Source organism: Mesoplodon bidens (genome assembly GCF_964165515.1).
Source record: "Mesoplodon bidens genome assembly, chromosome: 18".
NCBI lineage: Eukaryota > Metazoa > Chordata > Mammalia > Artiodactyla > Ziphiidae > Mesoplodon > Mesoplodon bidens.
The window spans coordinates 18,824,108-18,848,130 of record NC_138175.1 but is presented as its reverse complement, the minus strand read 5'-3'; the positions used below and the strand labels follow the sequence as shown (position 1 = coordinate 18,848,130).

At 46.0% G+C, this 24,023-nt stretch overlaps 2 protein-coding genes across 9 annotated transcripts in view; one reads left to right on the top strand and one right to left on the bottom strand.

Moving 5' to 3' along the window:
- Positions 1–10,013: 10,013 nt before the first annotated feature.
- LOC308606219 (nuclear respiratory factor 1-like) lies at positions 10,014–11,260 on the bottom strand. The gene has a single exon (XM_081216829.1). The coding sequence runs from the start codon at positions 11,254–11,256 to the stop codon at positions 10,162–10,164; it is 1,095 nt and encodes a 364-aa protein (XP_081072955.1). The 5' UTR covers positions 11,257–11,260; the 3' UTR covers positions 10,014–10,161.
- Positions 11,261–14,274: 3,014 nt separating this feature from the next.
- Positions 14,275–24,023, top strand: part of ZFP90 (ZFP90 zinc finger protein) — a 36,923-nt gene continuing 27,174 nt past the window's right edge. For 3 of the 8 annotated variants that reach the window (XR_014013877.1, XR_014013878.1, XM_081217772.1), the window contains exon 1: positions 14,537–14,806. Coding sequence is in view for 6 of the 8 variants with exons in the window: in XM_081217772.1 (XP_081073898.1) it covers positions 14,774–14,806 (33 nt within the window). In the remaining 2 variants the exon portion in view is untranslated. Of the gene's footprint in view, positions 14,465–14,535; positions 14,807–24,023 lie in introns of those variants that run through there. The other 5 variants (XM_081217771.1, XM_081217770.1, XM_081217768.1 and 2 more) reach the window with 4 other exon arrangements.

The following is a 24,023-nucleotide window of genomic DNA, read 5'->3' as shown; positions in this document are numbered from 1 at the left end:
GAAATAATAAAGATAATAGATCTTTTTAACCTAGATGCAACCAGAGATCATAGAAAATGTAGATGAGTGTAGACTGGAGATATGATCTTGTTCTAGAAAGATGAATATGTTTTGAATTGCCACAAGAATGAAGTACATTTCATTAAAGAAAAAAGTAAGGTAATTTATGCACAGCCTTACAAACATGACTCATAAAATAGAACTAACTATAAAACAATTTCTCTTTGTCTCCCTTTGTCCTTTAAATGTACTTATGGAGCTACCTTTTCCCTAGCCCCTGGATGAAATCTAAGCTAAATCGCCTTCTGACCCCTTCTTAACCCCTTGGCTGATGTCTTTTTGTTCCTCCTGGAGGCTTTCTTGATCAGGCTATAAGACAACCCCATGCTGGCTCTCTCATGTCAGCAGCCACCTCATCCTCTGGAAATGTTCGCTCCTCCTTTGCCCCCCTGATCTCTGGGCATGCAGGCAGATCCCGACGTGGCTGCTCTCCTAGCTGCACTGCTAAGCCATCTGGCCAGCCTGTCTCCTGCCGTCAGGATTTCTCTGGCATGAGTCGCCCCAGTTCACTGTGTCCCTGAAGCTCCAAAGGACATGTCTTGAGCTTTCTGCGTGGTCTCACAGAAGCTCCTTTCCCCAGGCTTGAGGTGAGGAACAAACATCCTTCACTATCCTCCTGGGAAGAGGAGATTCACAGCACCAACTCTCCAGATATGCCCACAGAGCCCAGCACACTGCAAATGCCCAGTAAATGGCAGCCATCCCAGGCTCCTGATCCTGCCTCCCAGGGCTGAGGAAAGGGCTCTGTGGCCACTGGGCCTTGACTGCCCCTGTCCTAAGCAGTTCTAAGCCCTAAGTCCCAAGGGCAATCCCAGGTCCATAAGTGACACAGTTATTGAGAAGAGAAACTGGGATTCCACTCCAAGCCAAAATTGCCTTCCTGGTCTTTGCCAACTGTCTCCAGGGAAAAGAATACTCCCCACCCCTACATTATGAGGGTAGGTGAGCAGGTGAGAAGAAAGGTGTCCCGGACAGCCACAGAAACATGGTGGATGTGGCAGTGTCCCAAGCAGGCACCAAACAACCCCCACATTGGCTGCCCTGCTGTATATGCTGTCCTGTTAAGGACCTACTCAGGGAGCCCAATGAGAGATGAACTGTGAGGCCCCTTGTTCAGGGTGACCAAAGGGGTTTCAGGAGGTGCCAGGATTGGAGGCAGAATGAAAAACATGCCCCAGGAAACAGAAGATGAGAAAGCTGGGGAAAGGAAGGCAGTAGGTGTAGGAGGGAGGGAGGACCCGAGTCAGAGTTGTCTTGGGCACAAACCTAGGGTCTGAGAGTCAGCCCAGAAGCCCTGGGGCAGGGATCTGGGTCCTGTTTTCAGAGTGGCCCTGGAAGAGACAGATGGTCTGGAAGGCAGTGCCCTAAGAATGTCCACACCAGTAAGCCTATCTCAGATGATTAAGTGGCAGCAGATAAATTTAACTAAACGTGAGTAATGGGAACACAAAGGGGAAGTGAAGAGAAATAGAATATTTTAGCAACATAAGGAAATGAGAAGAAAATGACTTTGCAATGAAATGTCAAACTTCTGTGCCTGGAGGAGATGTAATCTGGTCATTGCAGGCTTAGGGGAGCAGGGGAGTCTGTGGTTATTTCAAGAAAATTTTAATTCACTTTAATTTAATAACATATGGCCAGATTCTTTTGGGACACTGTCAGGAGACAGAACTGGGAGTCAGAGAGTGCCAGCTCTGTTAACTGGGGTGTTTCTGGTTGTTTTACCAGGAGAAGCTGTACTTAAATTCATTTCACCCATCCATCCATTCATTCAGGGAGCGAATCTTAAAACCTGAGGATTAAAAAGACACAGTCTTGCCTACTCCTGCCCCCAGGAGATCCTGGTCAGTTGGGGTGACAGACAAGTGAACAGAAAGTTACAGGGTAGGGACACATTCTGGACCTAATACTTGATGCTCAATAGAAGTATGTAGAATGAAAGCATGATTGAAAGGTTGGTTCTGAAAAGGCACCAAAAAGGAGTGAATATCAATGTGGGTCTTGAAAGATGGGTTCCCCAGCTAGGCATGTAAGTCAAGGGAAGTCCAGGTGGAAGGGACTGCGTGTGACAAGGTAGAATGGACCACAGGTAGCAAAGCGGTGCTGGTTATAATCATGGGGCTGGAGGAGATTGCCCAGGGAGAGGGGACAGGGTGAGAAGAGGAAGAGGACAAGGAAGAGACACAGGATCCATGGACCCTGATGAGAAATAACACCCTAAGGAAGGCATACACTGAAGACCTCCCAGTCCGCTATTACTATCACTGAAATCTCTACTGCAGCCCATAGTGCCTGTTCATCCTTGGAGCTTCAACTCAGACATCGCATCCCCCAAGAAGTTTTTCTTTCTGGCTCAGGCTGGGGTGAGTCCCCCCTTCCCTACACATGCTCCCAGCACACCCTGTGCCACCATCCTTGTCACGGCCCACCCCAGCCCCATGTTGGGTCATTTATATGCCTGCCCATCTCCCAACTGAAGCTGCCATCCCCAGCTCTGGTGGTGCCCCTACTACACTGATGCCTCCCTGGATCCTGGCCAGGCTGTCCTGTCTATGGCATCCCATCCTAAGGATGGACAAAGTCCATCTGGAAAAGCGGTTCCAGAAGCTGAGGTCTGAATTAAGGGCTGTTGGCAGGGTCGGGGAGTGGGGTCTGACCAAGGGAAGAGTGTTTTAGTTCATATCACATCGAACTTTTGCACTTTCTAGAGGGATTCTGGAAGTGCCCTGGGTAAGAGCCCTTCTTAAATTCCCAGAACTCTGGCTGGGAGGGGTGGGTGGTTAGGGTTATTGGGCCTGGGCAGCAAAGCCAGACAAACATGGCCCCAGGGCAGAGAAGCCGGAGTGGTTGGACCGGCGGGACGGGGAGCGGGCCCGCTGAAGCCAAGGCTCAGGACGGGGCCTAGCAGAGAGGGACCTGTATGAAAGCCGCCTCCTTGGACAGAGCTGCCTGCGGAGCACGCCGCCCAAGGGAAAAATGACAGAGCTGTAGGTGTCCTGAATGTCCGCTAGGGGGAAACAGAGGCTAAGCCAGCTGGCGGGTAGCCATGGTAACCGCGGAGCCAGCTGCTGCGTTATCCCTAGACTCTGGCAGGGAGGTACGGAGAATGCCCAAGCAGGGTGTTGCGAATGCTCGCGGGTCTGTGGCCATCAGCTCCAGGCAAGGACAAAGGACCCAGATGACTTTCATGTTTTCTCACCTCCACCCAGGTCACACTTTTGCCGGTTGCGCCAGGCATAGCAGTTGTGGAAGAAAAATAAGATGGGGCTTTGGATCAGCCAAACCAGATCCTTCATTTTAAAGATGAAATAGAAACCCAGAGAGGGAAAGACATTTGTTGGAGACCATACAACAGCAGTCCTGTAAATAGAGCTGAAGAGAAACTGGAGGAAAAAAGGAAGAAAAGTATGCAAATGACCAAAGACCAATCTGGCAATGTGCTCTAATTTTTTTATTACCATTTTTTAATTTAAAATATTTTAAACACACATGTGTGTATGCATATACATAATGCTACAGTGTAACAAGAATCTCCTTTAGCTGGTCACATGCATCTTTTCCTTCCTGTACCATTTTCTTCCTTCTCCAATTAGGGTCTTTTCCTTCTCTGGGCTTCTATTGCTTCTATAAAATGAAGAAGCTGGCCCAGCTGATCTCAAAGCCCATCACTCTCTATAATAAAGCAAAGCCTTCATTTCATGAACTCAGCCCAGTTAACTGGGCACACGAATAGGTAAGGACTTCTTGGAGTGAGAGACTGCTTGGCAGCCAGATGTCTCTGTAACTGGGCCCCTGACAGGTCCCTTGGGTTCATGTATCTGGTTGCAATGTTGGAGGACATTAGCCATGAACAAAAACTACCTCCACGAGAATATTTGAGAGTTAGTTAACTTGCAAGTTTATTTTAAAAACTCAAAGACATTAAGAAATAGCCTCTAGACATTTATCATGATGGGGAAAAAACTCTCAAATCCAAACATAGTTAATTCAGTAAACATCATGTGAGAGTAATCTTGTTTCCTTTCTAGTCCCTCATTCTTTCTCTGCCCTCCTTCTCTATCCTGTTCTTGGCTCATTTTTTCTACTTTCTGATCTCTAAGCAAAGCCCCTTGTTTGGCTGCAAGAGCCCTCAGATGCCATTTGCATCTTGGAAGGCCCAATGGGATAAACCTCCCCACACAACCAACCATATCCCAAGGTCATTGAACATCCTGGTCTCAGGGGGTACAGAGGTATCTGGGGAGAGCCTTCCTTGAGTAGACATTTTTCATGATTCCAAACCCATGAGGGGAGCCTGGGATCAAACAGACTAGGCCACAGGGTCAGGGCAAAGATGGGATGCTAGGGTACTCCTAGGGCCCATCCCATCAACTGACAAATGAGGAGACTTAATAAACAAGGAGGCAAGTGACTGGCCTGAGGAGAACCTGTCTGGGAGAGCCAGATGGCTGAGCCAGGAGCCAAAGTGAGGTCTCCTGACCCCTGGCCCTTGTTACTTGCAGGGACTACATTGTCCCTCAGGTAACATCACTTGATTCTGGCCTGAGTCACCACAGCAGGGATGAACCAAGAGTCTGTGGGTCCCTTCAGCTTGGCTCGGGGTGGCAGGAGACCACCAGGGAGGTTTTGTGAGGCAATCTGGAGCAGCAGGGGTGCAGAAAATTTGGGCTGCAGGTGCTCAGTGAACTTTTGTTGAATTTAAAACAGTTTTGGGGGCTTGTGGAGGCTTCAAGCTTGACTTGAGGGTTGGCTGGCAGGGTCAGTAATGGTCAAGAAACTGACCAAGATCAAACCTTATCAGATGTCACCATGGGGTGTCTGTGACAAGGCCCCAGATGCTCACAACTAACTGTGTGTGTCTGGGGGACTGAGTGTCCAGTTTTTCCCTCTTCTACCTTCCCTACCCCATCTGTCTGAGTAAAGAACTTTCATTAGATTGAACCAGAGACTAACTGGTACATCCATACAATATCATAGTACTCAGCAATAAAAAGGAATCAACTGTTGATACACACAACGACTTAGATGGACTTCAAGGGCATTATTCTGAGTGGAAAAATAGGCCAATCTCAAAAGGTCACATACTGTATTATTCCATTTATATCACATTCTAGAAATTACAAAAGTATAGAGATGGAGAACAGACCAGTGGTTGTCATGGATTAGAGAAGGGAGCGAGGCAGGTATCACTATGACAGCACAGGGGGTTCTTTTGTGGTGATGGTAGCTTTGTGTCTTGAATGTGGTGATGGTTATGTGATTCTATACATATGATAAAGTGCCATAGAATTATACACTAGGACATTAAAAAATACATGCAAAATAGGTAAAATCTAAGTAAGGTTTGTAGACTAGTTAATTGTATTGTGCCAATATCACTTCCCTGGTTTTGGTAATTTGTTATAGTTACATAAAATGCCATTATGGGGGAAGCTGGATAATGGGTACATGGAACCTCTCTGTACTACTGTTTGTACATTTTTGTGAGTCTATAATTAACTCAAAATAAGAATTTTAATAAAAACTGTACTAGTGAGCAGCTTTATTCTGTTCTGAGTTTGGAGGTGGTTAGCGTAATGTATCATCTAGGACTCTAGTTACAAGAGTCAGAGAAGCCATTTTAAACTGGCATAGGACAAAAAGGACATTATTGGTGCATGTGATCAAACTATGGAACAGCGGGGATAGAGCTGCACACCCAAGTCCAGCTAATGTAGGAATCACACAGACAAAATTCTCTTTCTTGTTTTCTCTCTCATTCCCCTTTCCCATCCCCTTCTCCAATCCCCCATCTCCCATCCCTTCATAGAGGAGGGAGAAGAACTTCTCCCAAAGAAAGGGGGTGCTGTTACTGAGATATGAGGGAAGGGATGTTGGGCAGAGGGGGAAAAAAGATGTCCATTACAGCATGTTAAATGGGGTAACATATTTTTTAAATTTATTCATTTATTTATTCAGGCTTCGCCAGGCCTTAATTGTGGCATATGGGCTTCTTAGTTGCAGCATGCGGACTCTTAGTTGCAGCATGCATGCAGGATCTAGTTCCCCCACCAGGGATCGAACCCGGGCCCCCTGCATTGGGAGTGCAGAGTCTTACCCACTGGACCACCAGGGGAGTCCCTAGCATATTAATTAATGAAAACAGCCCCTGAATCTATTAGAAATAAGGAAACAACTTGGTGGTACAGTTTAAAGTGCCGGTGTGGTGGCCTGCATGCACAGTGATCATCAGGTGAGTCTCAGCGCCAGCCAGGCTCTGGCCTGAAGACTAGTGGGTGGGTGGTCCACAGAGGGGCATGAGAGCTCTGGGGAAAAACTCTGATGAGCCTACAGTGTCAGAGGCAGGCAGAAGAACCCATTGGAGGGCCCTTGGGACAGGATCACCAGGAACTCAACTGTAACATAGGAGGATATGTGCACAGGGTCAAGAGCATGCCTGACACAAGAGGCCACTTGAATCCAGGATCTGACACTTGGTAGCTGAGTGACCTTGGCAAGTTTCTTAAATTCTCTGAACCTGTTTCCTTACATGTAAAATTGGGATGAGAATACTTAATAGGTTGTTAAATTCAGTTGATATAGTGTATGTAAAGCACCTAGCCAGGTGGAAACTGCCAGGATCTGAGTTATTGTTATGCCGATAACTTTACAGCAGTAGAGGGTCGTAGTGGCAGGCAGGTGGCGCTCGAGCCCAGCGCGCTGCCGAAGGACGCCCTGGAAGCTCCAAATTGAAGCAGGTGCTTGGTCATATTTGAAGAGGAGGACCCGAGCGCTGAGACTCGCTTCCCCAGAGTCCCACTCGAAGCTTAGCCAAAGATCTCTCAGTGGAGGGCTGAAGCTACGCAACCCCCACTCAGCGCCCCCGTCTTGTCCTCCTGGCTAGAGTGTGCCCGGAAGACAGGCGACCCGAGTTCCCTGTTGCCCCGGGAATCGCTGGTTCTCTGCCTTAACAGGGTCGGATTTGGGCGAGCTACTTTCGCCGGGTCCCATCTCCCCTCACGAGGAGTTTTCGTGGAACCCAGAGGGTGGAACATTTTAACGAACGTTTTAAAGTGACTGGAACTTGGATATTCTTGTGTTATGGGAGAGGCCCCAGCCAGAAACCTGGACCCACGGCGGGCCGAGTGAGGAGCTGAAGGTCAAGTCCAAGTGGGCATTAAAAGACAGAGCAGGTAACATGGAAAGCACTTAGCCTCTGCCCTGCTAAAGACAAAGTCCTGCTGAGTCTCGCATCTTCTGCTCCCCAAACAGAGGGGCTGTGTGTGTGTGTGTGTGTGTGTGTGTCCTATTAGATATCCTACTTTGGGTGGGATTTGAGTTACAGGATTTGCTTACAGGACCATGAAAAATAAAGCTCAAGTTTGCCTCATTTGGCAAGTGATTTCCAGGTGAAAACTAGTTTTCAGTGAGCTGTCCACCACTCTAAGTTATCAGTTTTGCTTCATATTTGGCTCTGTGTATTTCTCACCAATTTTCTAACTCACCAATCCATTTAAAAAGATTTTTAAAATATTTCATCCAGCATTAAAGTTATGAAGTCACACTGGCAGAAATGGGGGTGCATTTGTGAGTTCTTTAGAGGAAACCCACCAATACCAGACTTGGGAGATCTGGCTCTGCTTCAACCTCTTCTAACCTCCTCAGCTTCTTCTCATACCCATGTAATTACACAGCCTCTGCCGTGAGCTGCACCCATCCCCCACCTCCCCTGGGGGCTAAAGCCCAGTCGTTTTCCACTGCATCCACTTACTACACAAATAATGAAAATTCAGGCTACTCTCCTTACACTCAGCCTGTTCTCTAACTCCCCTTTCCCTTGCTTTGGGGAGGCCTTGGGGTAGTTTATAAACCCTCCCCTTCTTCTGGGTGCTCTCAGTGTTTTCTTTCTCACACTCTTCTTGGGGTGAGGGTAGAGCCTCGCATTCTCCACTAGGCGGAGGGCTTGCTATTCTGAAGAATTCTTCCTTTTCTTTCCCATCCTAGTCTCCTCATACAGCCTGGGAAAGAGGGGTGGTGTTGAGGCAATGGTTAATAGAAGCAGGGCAAATTTAGAACACGGTCTGCTTCTGTAAGACCTGAGGGTGTCTAGCCCCAATTTTTTTGTCTTTTTCTTCCAGTTGTATTGAGAAATAATTGACATACAGCACAGTATAAGTTTAAGGTATACAGCATATTTGGACTTACATCATGAAATGATCATCACAATAAGTTTAGGGAACATCCATCATCTCATATAGATGCAAAATGAAAGAAATAGAAAAAGATTTTATGATGAGAACTCAGGATTTACTCTCTTAACAACTTTCATATACAACATACAGCTGTGTTCATTATACGGCTCATTGTTGTACATTACATCCCTAGTACTTACTTATAACTGGAAGTTTGTATCTTTTTGACTGTCTTCATCCCATTTCCTCTCCCCCTACCCCCTGCCTCTGGTAACTACAAATATGATCTCTTTTTCTGAGTTTGTTTGTATGTTTGTTTATTCGGTTTTGAAGTATAATTGACCTACAACATTATGTTAGTTCCTCTTACACAACATAGTGATTTTTTGTATACATTTCAAATGATCACCACATAAATCTAGTTACATCACCCCAAAGATATTACTTTGTTATTGACTATATTCCCCACACTGTACATTTTATACCTGTGGCTCATTTATTTTGGGACTGGAAGTTTGTACCTCTTAATCTTCCTTACCTATTCTTCCCCCCTCCCCTTCTCCTCTGGTAACCGCCTGTTTGTTCTCTGTATCTATAACTCTGTTTCTGTTTTATGTTTGTTCATTTGTTTTGTTTTTCAGATTCCACATACAAGTGATATACAGTATTTGTCTTTCTCTGACTTATTTCACTTAGTATAGTACCCTCTAGGTCCATCGATGTTGTCAAAAATGGTAAGATTTCATTCTTTTTTATGGCTAATATTCTATTGTATATATACCACATTTTTATCCATTCATCTGTTGATGGGCACTTAGGTTGCTTCCATATCTTGGCTATTGTAGATAATGCTGCAATGAACATAGGGGTACAAATATCTTTTCTAATTAGTGTTTTTTGTTTTCCTTGGATAAATATCCAGGAGTGAAATTGCTGGATCATGGTAGTTCTATTTTTAATTTTTTTTTTTATAAAGGTGTCACATTTTATTTATTATCTTTGGCTGTGTTGGGTCTTCGTTTCTGTGTGAGGGCTTTCTCTAGTTGTGGCGAGTGGGGTCCACTCTTTTTTTTTTTTTAAATAAACAAAATTTAAAATAAAATAAAATGAAATAAAATGCCTCCTGCTTTGGCTCTATTGCTATACTTAGATTATCATAGTGCTCCTCCAAATGTTTGTCAAAAGCTCCCCAGAGAATGAGACATTCCTTTGGGCTACATTAGTAGCCCTGAGTTCTTATAGACAGTGGGCTGTGCCAGCAAGCCTTCAAGGCCCAACATTAAGAGCCAGAGATACCCTTACTTCCTTCCTGTAGAGCTGCAAGGTTGCCCACTCAGGAATTCACGAAACTCTTGCTTCTTAAGGTATTATCTCTTTGATCTCATTATTCCAATGAGCATCACTGCAAACAATGCCACTTTAGATGGCCAGTTACACTGCCAATCCATAGATGGTCGATGATTCCACTCAGAACATCAGCTGAAGCTGGCCAGCCCTGTAGCATTTTCCTCTTTCCAGATCTCCCTCTCTATATTTCTGCCCATCCCATTGCTGAGTATGGCCTAGTGCAGCTCTCCCAAGTACTCATACTCTACAGCAGCAACTTAATACATATACATTTGGTTACAGCTACATTTGTAGTGAAAATGGTATCAGAATGTTGCCATACACAGTATACTTTAAGGAAGTTAAATTTGTCGCACTGAAGATTAATGGATGGCGGTAAAGGGTGGAGAAGTGGGAAGAAGCAGATGAAGAGATTTCTATTCAGAGTAATGACAGGTAATAAATAAATCAGCTTAGGTGTTAACGCTTCTTTGGAATTTCCTATTCTTGAGTCTCAGTGCTTTAGAGTTGTGTTTGCTTGAGCTCTTGCTGTGCTCCCTTTCCATCTTTTGGGAGCCACTGTGTGGTTATCTATGCCTGGATGTCACCATGTCCCAGAGAAAGGCCACAAACTCTCTCCATCAGCCACAGCAGAATAATTCACTTGGGCAACAGTGACTGTGGTTGGCAATTCTGAAGCATCAGCCAATGTGGCTACTGTTGCCCCTGTACCAACCTGGATAAGCGAGACAGTGCCATCAGGGTTACTAAAGGTCTGGACTACGGTCTGTGATGGTACAAGATGGGCTATACTGTGTGTGGTTGTGGCCTGTGTTTGTGTTTGCTGATCTTCAAAAGCATACAAAAGGTCTTCCCGCCCATGCTGTTTATAACAGTTTTTAACTATGGTCCGTAGTGCCTGGGTCCATGAAACCCTCTGCTTTTGCTCTTCTGTGCGGACATCGCTCCGAACGTTTGCCCATGGGATATCTTCAGGCCACCAGATGGGCTTGCAGCTTTCTTTACCCCAGCCTGGTTTTCCCCGACCTGTGGAGTACTTCAGCATCTCTGGAATAAATGCCCGAAGCTGGGCCTGAGTCATTTTGTCCACAGAGACTGGAATTCCATCGATGGTGAGAGGCGGCAGCTCTGAGTTAACCTCCTGTGGCGCAGGGGCGTGCTCTGCCAGGGCAGACTCCAGGTCTTCCAGGATCATGCTCTTGTACTTAGGCACCACATTCTCCAAAGGTGCTGCACCGAACACTTTAAAGACAGGGCTGGGTTTGGAGGGTGAGATACAAAGGACAATAGCTTGCTGTCCCACTCGAGTAGTATATTCATCTAATGTGGCTCGAAGTTTCCTAAGCAAACGTGTTTGCTGTCTCTTCCGGATAGACGGATTAGACTCAAACACATGAGGCCGTTTCCGTTTCTTTCCTGTTGCCACAGCAGCAGCAGCAGCCATTCCCACAGGACCTGCAGCAGCCAGATGGGCTGTTACCTCATCAGCCGCTGTGGAGTTGAGTATGTCTGAATCATCATACGAGGTGTCCTCAGGAGAAGAAGGTGAGTCTTCATCAGCACTCAACATACTGTGTTCAGTGTAGGTAGCCACATGGACCTGCTGAACTTGTTGGGCCACTGCATGGGCTTCTATGGTAGCCATGTGTTCAGTTTGGGTCACTCCGTGTTCCTCCATGAAGATCTACAAAGTGATTTCCTATCACTGGATGTGTTCAAGAAGACTGATGACCACGTAACTTTGGGGAGTTGAGCTGGCTTAGATGACTTAGAATCTCTTCCCATTCCCAAGTTCCTCAGAGCGGCTGCGCTACCGTGGGCCTGCGCCGTGGAGACTGCGACCGCGCCGGCTCCTCGCAGCCTCCTGCCACCCGGGGTCCACTCTTCATCGCAGTGTGCAGGCCTCTCAGTGTTGTGGCCTCTCCTGTTGCGGAGCACAGGCTCCAGATGCACAGGCTCAGTAGTTGTGGCTCACGGGTCCAGTTGCTCCATGGCATGTGGGATCTTCCCAGACCAGGGCTCGAACCCGCGTCCCCTGCATTAGCAGGCAGACTCTGAACCACTGCGCCACCAGGGAAGCCCCTATTTTTAATTTTTTGAAAAATCTCCAACTGTTTTTCATAGTGGCTGTAGCACTTTACATTCCCACCAACAGTGCATGAGGGTTCCCTTTTCTCAGTGTCCTCACTAACAGTTGTCATTTGTCTTTTTTATAATAGCCATTCTCACAGCTGTGAGGTGATATCTCATTGTGGTTTTGATGTTCATTTCCTTGATGATTAGTGATGTTGAGCATCACTCATTTTCATTTCAACAGACAGCATTTTCATGTGTCTGTTGGCCACCTATATGGCTTCTTTGGAAAAATGTCTATTCAGATCCTCTGCCCATTTTAAAAATTTAGTTGTTTGGTTTTTTGATGTTAAATTGTACGAGTTCTCTGTATATTTTGGATATTAACCTCTTATTGGATATATCATTTACAAGTATCTTCTCCCATTCAGTAGGTAGTCTTTTTATTTTATTGATATTTCCTTCGCTAGGCAAAAGCTTTTTAGTTTGATGTAGCCCCATTTATTTATTTTTGCTTTACTTTCCCTTGCCTGGGGAGACATATCCAAAAAATATGTTACTAGGCCCTATGTCAAAGAGAGTACTGCCTATGTTTTCTTCTAGAAGTTTTATGATTTCAGGTTTTACATTTAAGCCTTTAATCCATTTTGAATTTATTTTTGTGCATGGTGTGAGAGATTATCCGGTTTGACTCTTTTGCATGTAGCTGTCCAGTTTTCCCAACACTATTTATCAAACAGGCTGTCTTTTCCCCATTTTATATTCTTGTTTCCTTTGTCATAGATTAATTGCCCATATAAGTGAGGGCTCATTTCTGGGCTCTCTATTCTGTTCCATTGATGTATGTGTCTGTTTTTGTGCCAATACTGTTTTGATGACTGTAGCTTGAAATCAGGGGGAGTGTGATACCTCCAGCTCTGCTCTTCTTTCTCAAGATTGTTTTGGCTATTTGGGGTCTTTTGTATTTACATACAAATTTTAGAATTATTTTTTCTAGTTCTGTGAAAAACACCATTTTGTCTCTCTTTCGAATGCAGAAGAATTTAATCTCAGCTCTGAGTCCTGGTTACCAATTCTGGGACAACAGGGAAATTTTCTCTTATCCCCTCATAGTAGTAAATGACCCATTGCTCCTGCTAACCCAGTGGTTCCCATCACATTCAAAGTAAAATCCACACTCCTTATCACAGCCTCTAAAAACCTTTGCTCCATCAAACCCCAGCCTACCTGTCCTACCTCTATGTCACTTACTCTCCCTCCCCCTCACTCTGCTACAGCTACATTAGGCATCAGTTTCTAAAACACATCAAGTTTGTTTCCACCGTGGGGCTTTGGCACCCTCAGTTCCTTCAGCCTGGAATTCTTTTCTCCCTCATGTTCCAGCAGTTGCCTCATTAGGTCTCAGTCTACTGAGTTCCTGCTTCAGAGAGGCCTCCTTAGTCCACTCATTCATATTTCTGAATGATGCCTTCTGTTTGTTCCACAGCATTATATTCAGGCGGCAGTGGTGGAAAGCATTATTTTTTTTAATGTCCATCCTCTTGATAAAGCATGTAACAAAAAGAACATTTACTTGCAATCATTTTCTACCATGTGAATATGTGATACTCTAATGTTAAAAAATCAAGTGTAAGTCTAGGAAGTTTTTAGAATATTTGTGATATATAAAACATAATTATTGGGCTTCCCTGGTGGCGCAGTGGTTGAGAGTCCGCTTGCTGATGCAGGGGACACGGGTTCGTGACCAGGTCCGGGAAGATCCCACATGCTGCGGAGCAGCTGGGCCCGTGAGCCATGGCCGCTGAGCCTGCACGTCCGGAGCCTGTGCCCTGCAACGGGAGAGGCCACGACAGTGAGAGGCCCGCGTACCGCAAAAAAAAAAAAAAAAAAAAAAAAAAAAAAAAACCCATAATTATATAAACCTAATTCTTTGTGTTGAAATTTTCCATCATTTATTTATTTCCCCAAGTACAAAATCCTGAGCAATGGGATACCAAGTAATGAAATAACATGGCAGTGGCACAGTTTGCTTTTGAATACTGTTCGGGAGGCTACGGATTCATCTGAGGTTTTTTGTTTTTTTCTTTCTGTAGTATCAACTATTTCATCAAGTATCTTAGCCGTAATATTCTATATATGTGGTCTGGGGAGTCAGTGTCCAAACCTTTGGTAGTGACCCACAGGTGAAGACGGCATAGAAGAGGCAACGTTGCCCCACTCCCTTCACTGTCTTATTCCTACAGCTGAAGTCAGTACGTGAAATTATCTTGTTGATATGTTTACGGGTTTTTTGTTGTTGTTGTTGTCGGCCTCGTCTACAGGAGTGCATACTCGCTCCCAGAAAGCAGGATCTTTCCTGCCCGATCTACCGCAGTATCCCGCCCCTAGCAACACGGCCCTGGCACAGAGAAGGCGCTCAGTGACTGTTACTGGAATAAGCGGACGCAGGAGTACTCAAGCCCCACCCTCCGACCCGTTGGGCCCGGATAGCGGTCCCCACCGGTGCGCCTCGGAAAGCGAAGCGTCCTACCAGGCAGCCTCCGTGGGACCCATGCGCGGTGGCCGCTGGGAAGTGTAGTCGCGCGCCCGCCGCGGCCCGGCGGTTACGGGAGAAAAGCTCCGCATGCGCAGGCGCACTTCCGGCTCTACCCCGCCGTTGCGGCCATTGTCTGGCCCAGGTGCGGCGAAGGCCGCCCCTCGGACTTCAGAGTTGCAGAGGACTGAACCTGCACCGGGGGCTGGAGGAGCCGGCCCGAGCCCTGGGTGGGCCTGAGGTCTCGAAATCCGTAGTCCCCAGGAGGCGGTGATTCCGAGTGCGCGGGTTTGGGCGGCACCTCCCACGGGCTTTGCGCGTCTGCGTTCGGCCGCGCCCACCATCCTGCGGGTGGGACTGGGCGTGGCCGGAGGAGGGTGTCCAGGAGGCGGCGAGCCTTTAGTTTGGGGTAGGCAGGCCCAGGCAGGGCCCGCGCACCTCCCCACCGCTCTCCCCTGGAGAAGTGGCTGCGGGGCGGAGGCGGGCCGGGCCTGGCGGGGCACGGTGCGGTTGGCAGTTACAGCTGTCTGAGTGGGCCCTCTCCTGTCTCCCCAGACCCTGTCTAGGAGCCGGGCCCGGCGACGCAGGAATGGCCCCAAGGCCTCCGACAGCCAGGCCCCAGGTGAGCAGCCCGTTCCTACCCCGGGGCGTATTTGGAGTAGTCATTGTTCTCCGCTTGAGCGACCTTCCTTTCTGGCTTGCTTGCCCCCTCGGAGCCTCCTAGCCTTGCAAAACCAAGGTGTCCAGAGCTGGGGGGAAAGGGCTTCCCCAAAGGAGGGCTGCACTGTGGGGAGGAGGGGGACCAGGGCGGGGTGGTCTTGTGGGAGGAGTTAAGAGTGGATGTATTAGGAAGTGTCAGTGTTGAGAATCCTGAGGGCCAAGTCAATTCCTTGAACTCTGTCCATTAGGAATCTAGAGGGTTGGGTGACAGAATAGAAAACTGTAGAGGGGAAAGTGACTGTGAGTGAAGGAGAGAGGAGCCCTAGCTTCTGACACAGGGGTCATAGACCTTAAGGGACCAAAGAAGCCTTGTCTGGACTTGCCTAGGAAGAGGCTGGAGATGGGCTCTTCCCGGGCAAGGAGGAAAACAACAAGGGAGGACGTGTCCCGTAGCTTTACATGTTTTTTTCTGCTTTAACAGAGGTATAATAATGCACATCCCCAGATGTCCGGCCTTCAACTTAATTAACATAACGCTGATTTGTGAACCCATTTATTCTTGTGAGACAGGAGGCATTTTCTAGAAGCATCACAACTCTGAGCTTACCCATTGATTTACAGACTCTTATCAGTGAAAATATAACAAAGTTCAGATGGTATTTTAATCCACACTCTCTTTACAATTAAGGAAAAATCACAGATTCTAGTTGCTAGGGTGTGAGACAAATCAGGTAGAAATACCAATGTTCTTTAAAAGCAGTCCACAGTAAATTAAACACAGCATATAATGCCTTTATATTTTTTTACTTCTTGTTATATGTTTTTGTTTTACAGGGGTGAGCTTTAAGGAGTAAGACAAGTAACAGTACTAGAACAAAACAGTTACTTTGTTTGAGGAGAGCCAGAGCAAATCACTGTCATCAGCACCTTTCTGTATAAAGTGTTTCCTCAGTAGGTTTCGAGAATTCAGATGACTTAACTCACTTAACACCTCATGGGGGTGTTGATCATTTCTGCATGGTGGGGGTGGAGTTGCCTTTTGATGGTGAAAATGAATGTGTTCTGAGCAGTGAACTTTAGGGACCTCTTTTTTTTTTTGCGGTACGCGGGCCTCTCACTGTTGTGGCCTCTCCCGTTGCGGAGCACAGGCTCCGGACACGCAGGCTCAGCGGCCATGGCTCACGGGCCCAGCCGCTCCACGGCATGTAGGATCTTCCCGGACCGGGGCACGAACCTGTATCCCCTGCACCGGCAGGCGGACTCTCAACCACTGCGCCACCAGGAAAGCCCTAGGGACCTCTTTAAACTTCACTTTTAAAGCTGTGTTCCCTAAAGCACTCAGTTATATTCTCATGGAAATGGCCTGACAGTGTTCACTTGGGTTACCTAACTCAGGCTGCAGATGATGACTGGGGATGGAGGACAGGACAGAACAGAACACTGACCCTACAAATGGGGCTTTTCAGGGAGAAATTTCCCTTTGTCAGTGGTTCCCCTTCTCTGAGCCTGGCCCTCAGAGGAATGCAAAAGATGAGCAGTTGAGTCATGTGACTACTTATCCAGGAAGTTAATTTAGTGGGGGAGGACAGCCTCATGCAGAAGTATAGCACCAGAAAGGTGGTGTCAAGTGTTGCTGCAGAGATCCAGGGACTGCTGTGAGTGCAGAAGGGAGAGGAAATTCTGCCTGTGGGAAGAGTCAGTGGAGATTTCACCTTTGAATAGGGGCAGGGTCTAAGCAGGTGAAAATGAAGGGGGTAGGGGTAGAGCTGATTGACTGTGGGTCAGGGGTTGGGAGGCAAGAAGATGAGGGGCCTATATCCGAAACCATTGTCCTGTGTGACAGTGGGTGTGGGCTGCAGGCACTGCATAAACGAGAATACAAGGGCGTTTGGACTTTTTTCTCTTTGGCCTTGGTAATCCATTCATTCATACATTCATTCAGCAGATAGTCATTGAACCCCTATGATGTGTTAAGACACTTCTCTAAGTGGTTGGTATACATTAGTGGACAAAATTTATAATGGTCTTTGCTCTCATGGAGCTTACATCTTAGAAGGAGGAGGCAAAAAATTAAGTAAGGAAATTGTATGATATCCTAGAAGGCATCCATCAGTACCCTAGAAAAAAGATAAAAGGTAGGGGCTTCCCTGGTGGCACAGTGGTTAAGAATCTGCCTGCCAATGCAGGGTACGCGGGTTCGAGCCCTGGTCCAGGAAGATCCCACATGCCACGGAGCAACTAAGCCCGTGAGTCACAACTACTGAGCCTGCGCTCTAGAGCCCGCGAGCCACAACTACTGAAGCCCACATACCCAGAGCCCGTGCTCCACAACAAGAGAAGCCACCGCAATGAGAAGCCCGCGCGCCGAAAGAAGAGTGGCCCCCACTCGCCGCAACTAGAGAAAGCCCGCGCACAGCAACGGAGACCCAACACAGCCAAAAATAAATAAAATAAATTTATTTAAAAAAAAGATAGAAGGATAAGGGGGATTGAGTAGGGAACTGGGGCTTGTGGTAGGAGTGCTATTTATTTATTCATTCATTTATATCGGCTGCGTTGGGTCTTTGTGGCTGCGTGCAGGCTTTATGTAGTTGTGGCGAGCGGGGGTTACTCTGTTGCGGTGCACAGGCTTCTCATTGCAGTGGCTTCTCTTGTTGCGGAGCATGGGCCCTAGGCACGCAGGCTTTCATAGTTGCGGCGTGTGGGCTCTAGGGTGCGTGGGCTTCAGTTGTTGCAGCACACGGGCTCAGTAATTGTGGCGCACGGGCTTTGTTGCTCCGCGGCATGTGGGATCTTCCTGGACCAGGGATCGAACCCATGTCCCCTGCATTGGCAGGCAAATTCTTAACCACTGGGCCACGAGGGAAGTCCAAGGAGTGCAATTTAAATAGGATGGTTAGGGTAAGCCTTATCCTTATTGAGATGATACCATCTGAGCAGACTTGAAGGAAGTGTGGGAGTTAACAACATTCAGGTCTCGGGGAGAGTGTTCTGGGTAGAGGGAACAGTGGGATGTGTGTCTGGTGTGTTCAAGGAGCTGCAAGGAGGCTATTGTAGCTTGAGCCAATGTTTTTGAGCAGGGAACTGTACAGTTTAGTTTTAAAGATGGCTGTGAATGATGTGCAGGAGCAAGAGTTTAAAAGTTGGGACTTGTGTGGTTGAGACCTTCTCCCAGGGCTTAGCTAACAAATAACTAAAGTGGTCCCACAGTGGGAGGGGAATGGGAGCAGAGATGGGCCGGGCAGAATACCCCCCAAAATCCTTGGGATCTATGGATTGTTAGTAACTACAGCTGTGTAAACACTATGCATTCTTTTTTTCGTTATATGTGTAGTATGTTTTTAGCTAGGATTTTGAAAAGGTGTTTACCATTTTTTTTTTTTTTTACCATTCTTAAAGTTGAAGCCACCAGAAAAGTAAGAAATGGGGAAAGTTTTTTAAGAAAAAGCTGCTTATGGAGACCAGGTTTCTTGGTGTTCTATCTTGAAGGGGAGGAAATGCAGAGGGACCAGGCCCTGGTCTCTACTGACTTCAGATCCCAAGAGAGCTCTGTGGTTCGGTCATCAGGATTGAACAGACCCAGCAAAAGCTGGCTCAGGTCACAAACTCAGACGAGATGCTCCAGGGAAACCAAGCCACTTGCTGAACCAGGTCAGGATGTTTGTAGCCAGGGATATTCAAGCTCCCTCCATACAGAGGTCCCCTTTCTTAACCTGTTCCTGAGCTGACTGGTGCTGGTCTTTAAGCTTCAGCTCAGACCCTCCTTCCCCTGGGTAAGGTCAAGTGCCTCTCTTATGCATTCCTGTAGCACCTATGTACACATGTCATAGTAGTGTCTCATGTCATATGGAGTGGTGTGCTTACCCATCCATCTCATATTGGGCTTTCTGCTTTTCTAGAGAAGGGCCACCTGACTCCTTTCATCCTTTGCTCCAAAGTACGCACACAGTAAGTGGGTGTCACATGAGCAAACGTTAATAACCACTTAACCCCAGGCAGTGATTTTATACTTTCTGCGTTTTCTTCTCCTCACATAGCAAAAATGTAATTTTTCTAGTTGCAGTGATGCTAATTTTCTAATAAAGCAATTTCATGAAACAGTGTGACTTTCGCTGAAGAGTTTTTTTTTTTTTAATAAATTTATTTAATTATTTTGGCCGTGTTGGGTCTTTGTTGCTGCGCGTGGGCCTTCTCTAGTTGCAGCGAGCAGGGGCCACCCTTTGTTGCAATGGGTGGCCTTCTCCTTGCAGTGGCTTCTCCTGTTGTAGAGCATGGGCTCCAGGCACATGGGCTTCAGAAGTTGTGGCATGCAGGCTCAGCAGTTGTGGCTCGTGGGCTCTAGAGCGCGGGCTTCAGTAGTTGTGGCATGTGGGCTCAGTAGTTGTGGCACGCGGGCTTATTTGCCCCATGGCATGTGGGATCTTAGTTCCCCAACCAGGGATCGAACCTGGGTCCCCTGCATTGGAAGGCAAATTCTTAACCTCTGGACCACCAGGGAGGTCCCCTCAATTCCAACATTTTAAATTTCATCTAATTTTTATGAGGATTTTTCTTTTGTTTTTTTAAATCACTTTTATGGCTGTATTATACTGCTTTGTATGATATACTAAAATTTATTTAACCGTTTCTCAGAGGACATTTAGGTTGCTTCTAAAGTTTCTGCTATTATAAATAATACTGGGATAAAATCCCATTGGTTATAATAGATAATTTAAAAAAATTTCTTTTTACGAGAGAGATCTTTGGCAGGTTTTGGTGGCATGCTCATCCTTAATTTGTAGAAACATTCAGATTGCTTTTCATCCTTTTCTGCCTTTTGAAAGAATTTACCTATAAAACATTTAGATCCAGGATTTTTATAAAGAGGATGACTTGGGAACAGTTTTCTCTGTTTCTTCCTCAATTATTTTCTCTCCTTTTTTGTGTCAACATTGGTGATTTAGGATTTAAAAATTATCCACTTCACTAAGGTCTTTCACATTTCTTAATACACTGCTGGGTATTTTACTGGTTTATCCCCTTATTTTTATTTTATTATTTTTTTTTAATATTTATTTATTTATTTATTTATTTTTGGCTGTGTTGGGCCTTTGTTGCTGTGTGCAGGCTTTCTCTAGTTGTGGCGAGCGGGGGTTACTCTTCGTTGCGTTGCGCGGTCTTCTCATTGTGGTGGCTTCTCTTGTTGCGGAGCGCAGGCTCTAGGTGCACGGGCTTCAGTAGTTGTGGCGCATGGGCTTAAGTTGCTCTGCAGCATGTGGGATCTTCCCAAACCAGGGATCAAACCCGTGTCCCCTGCATTGGCAGGCAGATTCGTAACCACTGTGCCACCAGGGAAGTCCCTCCCCTTATTTTTAAATTGATTTATTTTTTTATTTCTTCTTGTAGTATATTTGTCAGAGGTTTTTTTGTTCATCCAGTATTTAAGAGGAGCCAGCTTTTAGATTTGGCTGTTAATGCCATTGTTTTGCCATTTGCCCCTACTATTTATAATCCAAGAATAGAATTCACTAATCTGTAATTTTTTTTTAATCCTCAAAATGACTCCTCATTTTCCTTTGGTAAGAGTTACCCAGACTCTATTCATTCACTCAGCAGACATTTTTAGAATGCCTGCTCTGTGCCGGGTGGTATTCTTAACCAGGGTCACGCTTCAGAACCAGTCAGGAGAAGGTACCTGCTTCCTGTGGAGTGGCAGTAAGGCTTCAGTGAGAAAATTTAGTGAGGGGGTGCGTGGCCTGCGGTGAATGCTCAATAACTGTTAGTTGTTGCTTTTTTATAATGAATCATGTAAGGAGCTTTTAAATGTTGCCTGGTAGGGCCCTTCATGCATGGCCAGTTTTTCCAAATTGCCCCTGTGATTGTGGAAAATTCCAACATGCTTAGTTTTGGAAATACTGAAATGAAAAGGAGTTTGAGAAATTGTTGAGGGAGAAAAACATGAAAATGTAGCTATAGTTCTGAAATTGAGATGTGGACCAAATTACTAAAGGTGGCAGGGATCTGGAAAAGCTTCAGAAGGGAAGGGACCATTGAACTGGTTCTAGAAGGATGACTTGGAATTTATCCTGTAGAGCTGAGGGAAGAAAGTACATGATGGTCAGAAAAGGATGTACAAAGGCAAGGAAACATGGAAGAGAATGATGTAATCAGGGCAAAGAGTCCACTTGTCGGAAGCATGGGGTGTGTGGCAGCAGGCAGAATTTAAGAGAGATGATTCTGTCACCTAGAGAGAATAGCCTGAGGTGGAGATCTAGAACAACCTAGAATAGTGTCGTCCAAAACAAACATAAGCTACATGGATAATTTTAAATTTTCTAGTAGCCCACAATGTAGAAAGAAACAGGGGAAGTTAATTTTAGTAATGCAAACTATTTAACCTCATATAGCCAAAGTCTTATCATTTCTACATGAATAAATATTTTAAAATTATTAATGAGATGTTTTATATTTTTTTTGGTACTAAGTCTTTGAAATCCAGTGTTTTACACTTAACTGCACATCCTAATTTGGACTAGCCACATTACTAGTGCTCAGTAGTCACATGTGGCAAGTGGCTACCATATTAGACAGCATAGATCTAGACCATTAGGCCATTGCCTGGCCCAATGGCATTGTTGGCAAGGGAGGATTTGAGCTGGGTTTGAAAGATGAAGGGAAGGGACTGAATGTAGGGGACATTTTTGAGGCTGTTGGTAATTCTACATCATAAAGGAAAAATGAAGAGTCAAGGGTAAGGTCCAGGTTTCCAGCTGGGATACTGTAGATGAAGATGCCATTAGCGTCAGTAGGGCATCTGTGTATGTGTGTGAAGGCTAACAGTAATCATGTTACTTCTCTCTGTACGCACTTGTTAGGGATGCTCTTAACTCTCACCTTACCAAACTGTTATTGTCCAGTATCATAGAGCACGGAGTACTTGAGTGAAAATGCCACACTGTATCCCAGTAAATTTAATGTATTCTAATTGGTTAAAGTAACTCGGTCTTAGAGGGGGGTAGTTTTTATATTACTATAATTGTATATAACATAAAAATTAAATATATTTAATAGTTATATTAAATATAAATAAAAATGTTATATGTAGTATAAATACAATATTTTAAAATATGTGATTTAAATAACTAGATTATTTTTACTCATTAGCTGCCAGGCTCTGGTTTTGTTTTTGTTTTTGTTTTTGCGCTATGCGGGCCTCTCACTGTTGTGGCCTCTCCCGTTGCGGAGCACAGGCTCCGGATGCGCAGGCTCAGTGGCCATGGCTCACGGGCCCAGCCGCTCCGCGGCATGTGGGATCTTCCCGGACCGGGACATGAACCCACATGCCCTGCATCGGCAGGTGGACTCTCATCCACTGCACCACCAGGGAAGCCCCAGGCTCTGGTTTTGAGCTTTGCAAAGTTGTAAAACTACAAAGTTTCCTGAGTTACAGTTTTAGGGGATTTCTCCTGCAGGGATGGTATATGCTAGAGTTGGAGGAGCATGTCTTTTTATAGTTGGACGTGTCCTTTCTGGATGTACTCTTTCACCCTTCTGCTCTTAAAACTCTTATTTCTTCAGTTCAGGGAATCCATGTTATAGATGAGAAAATTGCATCTCCAGGAGGTCTGTGATTTGCCCAAGGATATTACACACTTAACTTCTTAACTTAGTATATGCTGTTTCCAGTTCTTTGCTTTGGGCTCCATCACATTTGGCCAAGGTCCTCTTTATGTCAGCATGAGGAAGGGGAACATTTAATACTTCTTGTTAATTTTTAAAAGGTGTTGATTATGAGGTCCAGTTAAATCTGGAAGAAGGGTAAGCAGTGTTTAAAAGACATCACTGGGGGCTTCCCTGGTGGCACAGTGGTTGAGAGTCCGCCTGCCGATGCAGGGAACACAGGTTCGTGCCCCGGCCCGGGAGGATCCCACGTGCCGTGGAGCAGCTGGGCCCGTGAGCCATGGCTGCTGAGCCTGCGGGTCCGGAGCCTGTGCTCCGCAACAGGAGAGGCCACAGCGGTGAGAGGCCTGCGTACCGCAAAAAAAAAAAAAAAAAAAAAAAAAAGAAGTAAAAGACATCACTGGATCATTTTAATACAGTCTGAGGTGTGGCCTGCATTGGATGCCCTAAAGTTGATTTGATTCAGAGTGGCTAACTCACACCAAGAATCTCAGAGTAGATTTTTTACCTATTTAATCTTGCAGACCACTGACTGTCCGTTATGTACCAAAATGGTTCTGGCCAGTGGAGATTCGAAGGCACCTGAGACAAGGTCTTGACCTTCTAAAAGCACAGTGAACAATAGGTAACAGTTGCCATAAGGTAGTGTCTTACGAGCTGTGCTGAAGAGAGGCCTAGGGAGGGGAGCTGGTGGGGGTGGTTAGCCTAGACCTGGAGGTAGAAATGGAGCCCCTGAGGAGAGAACTTGACTGAGTCTTGGTGGGAGAGTGTTAGCAGGCAGAGGAGGGAAGGCCGAACATTTTGAAGCAGCACTTGCAGAAGAGAAAGAGATCTTTTTTTTTCAAGGAGGTGTAAGTGTTCTGCACACTGAATCATGGTGTACAAGGGGAAGAGAAGCCAGAGCTGAGGCTGCAGAAGTAAGGTGAGGACTAGGTTGGAAGAGCGCAGAAGCTCACACTAAGGAGTCTAGTTTTTAATCTCAAGGAAAATTTATTAAATATTTATGGAGCACCCACTATGTGCCCGGCCTCTTGTAGCCAGTGGAGATTCAGCCATAAAGAAAATAGGTAATATTCCTTCTCTCCTGGAATTTACATTCTGCTGTGGGATGCAGACTGTAAACAAATAAAATATGACACGTCAGGTGTAAGGACTATGAAAAAGGAAAAGAACAGAGAGTGACAGTGCAAGGTTGGGGGGGGCACTGTTTTATATAGCGTGGTCAGGGACGTTGGCTCTGGTGAGGTGACATTTGAACAAAAAGCGGAAGGAAGTGAGTGGGGAGCCACATGCGTATCTGCAGGAAGAGGCTTCCAAGTCAAGGAACAGGCAGAGTGAAGACCTCAAGGCAGAAGCATGTGTGGTACGTTCCAGGAGTTGTAAGGAGGGCAGGGTGAGTAAAGGTAAGAGAGCAGCAGGTTGGGGATGAGGTTCAAGATGAAGTCGGAGATAGTGGGGGTCCAGATTGTGAAGGGCTGTGTAGCTACCATAGAGACCTTGGCTTTTACTTGGGATGCCAT

What these genes read in the sequence shown, in the direction of transcription:
- LOC308606219 (XM_081216829.1), bottom strand. Translation starts at nt 11,256, where the DNA reads ATGGAGGAACACGGAGTGACCCAAACTGAACACATGGCTACCATAGAA.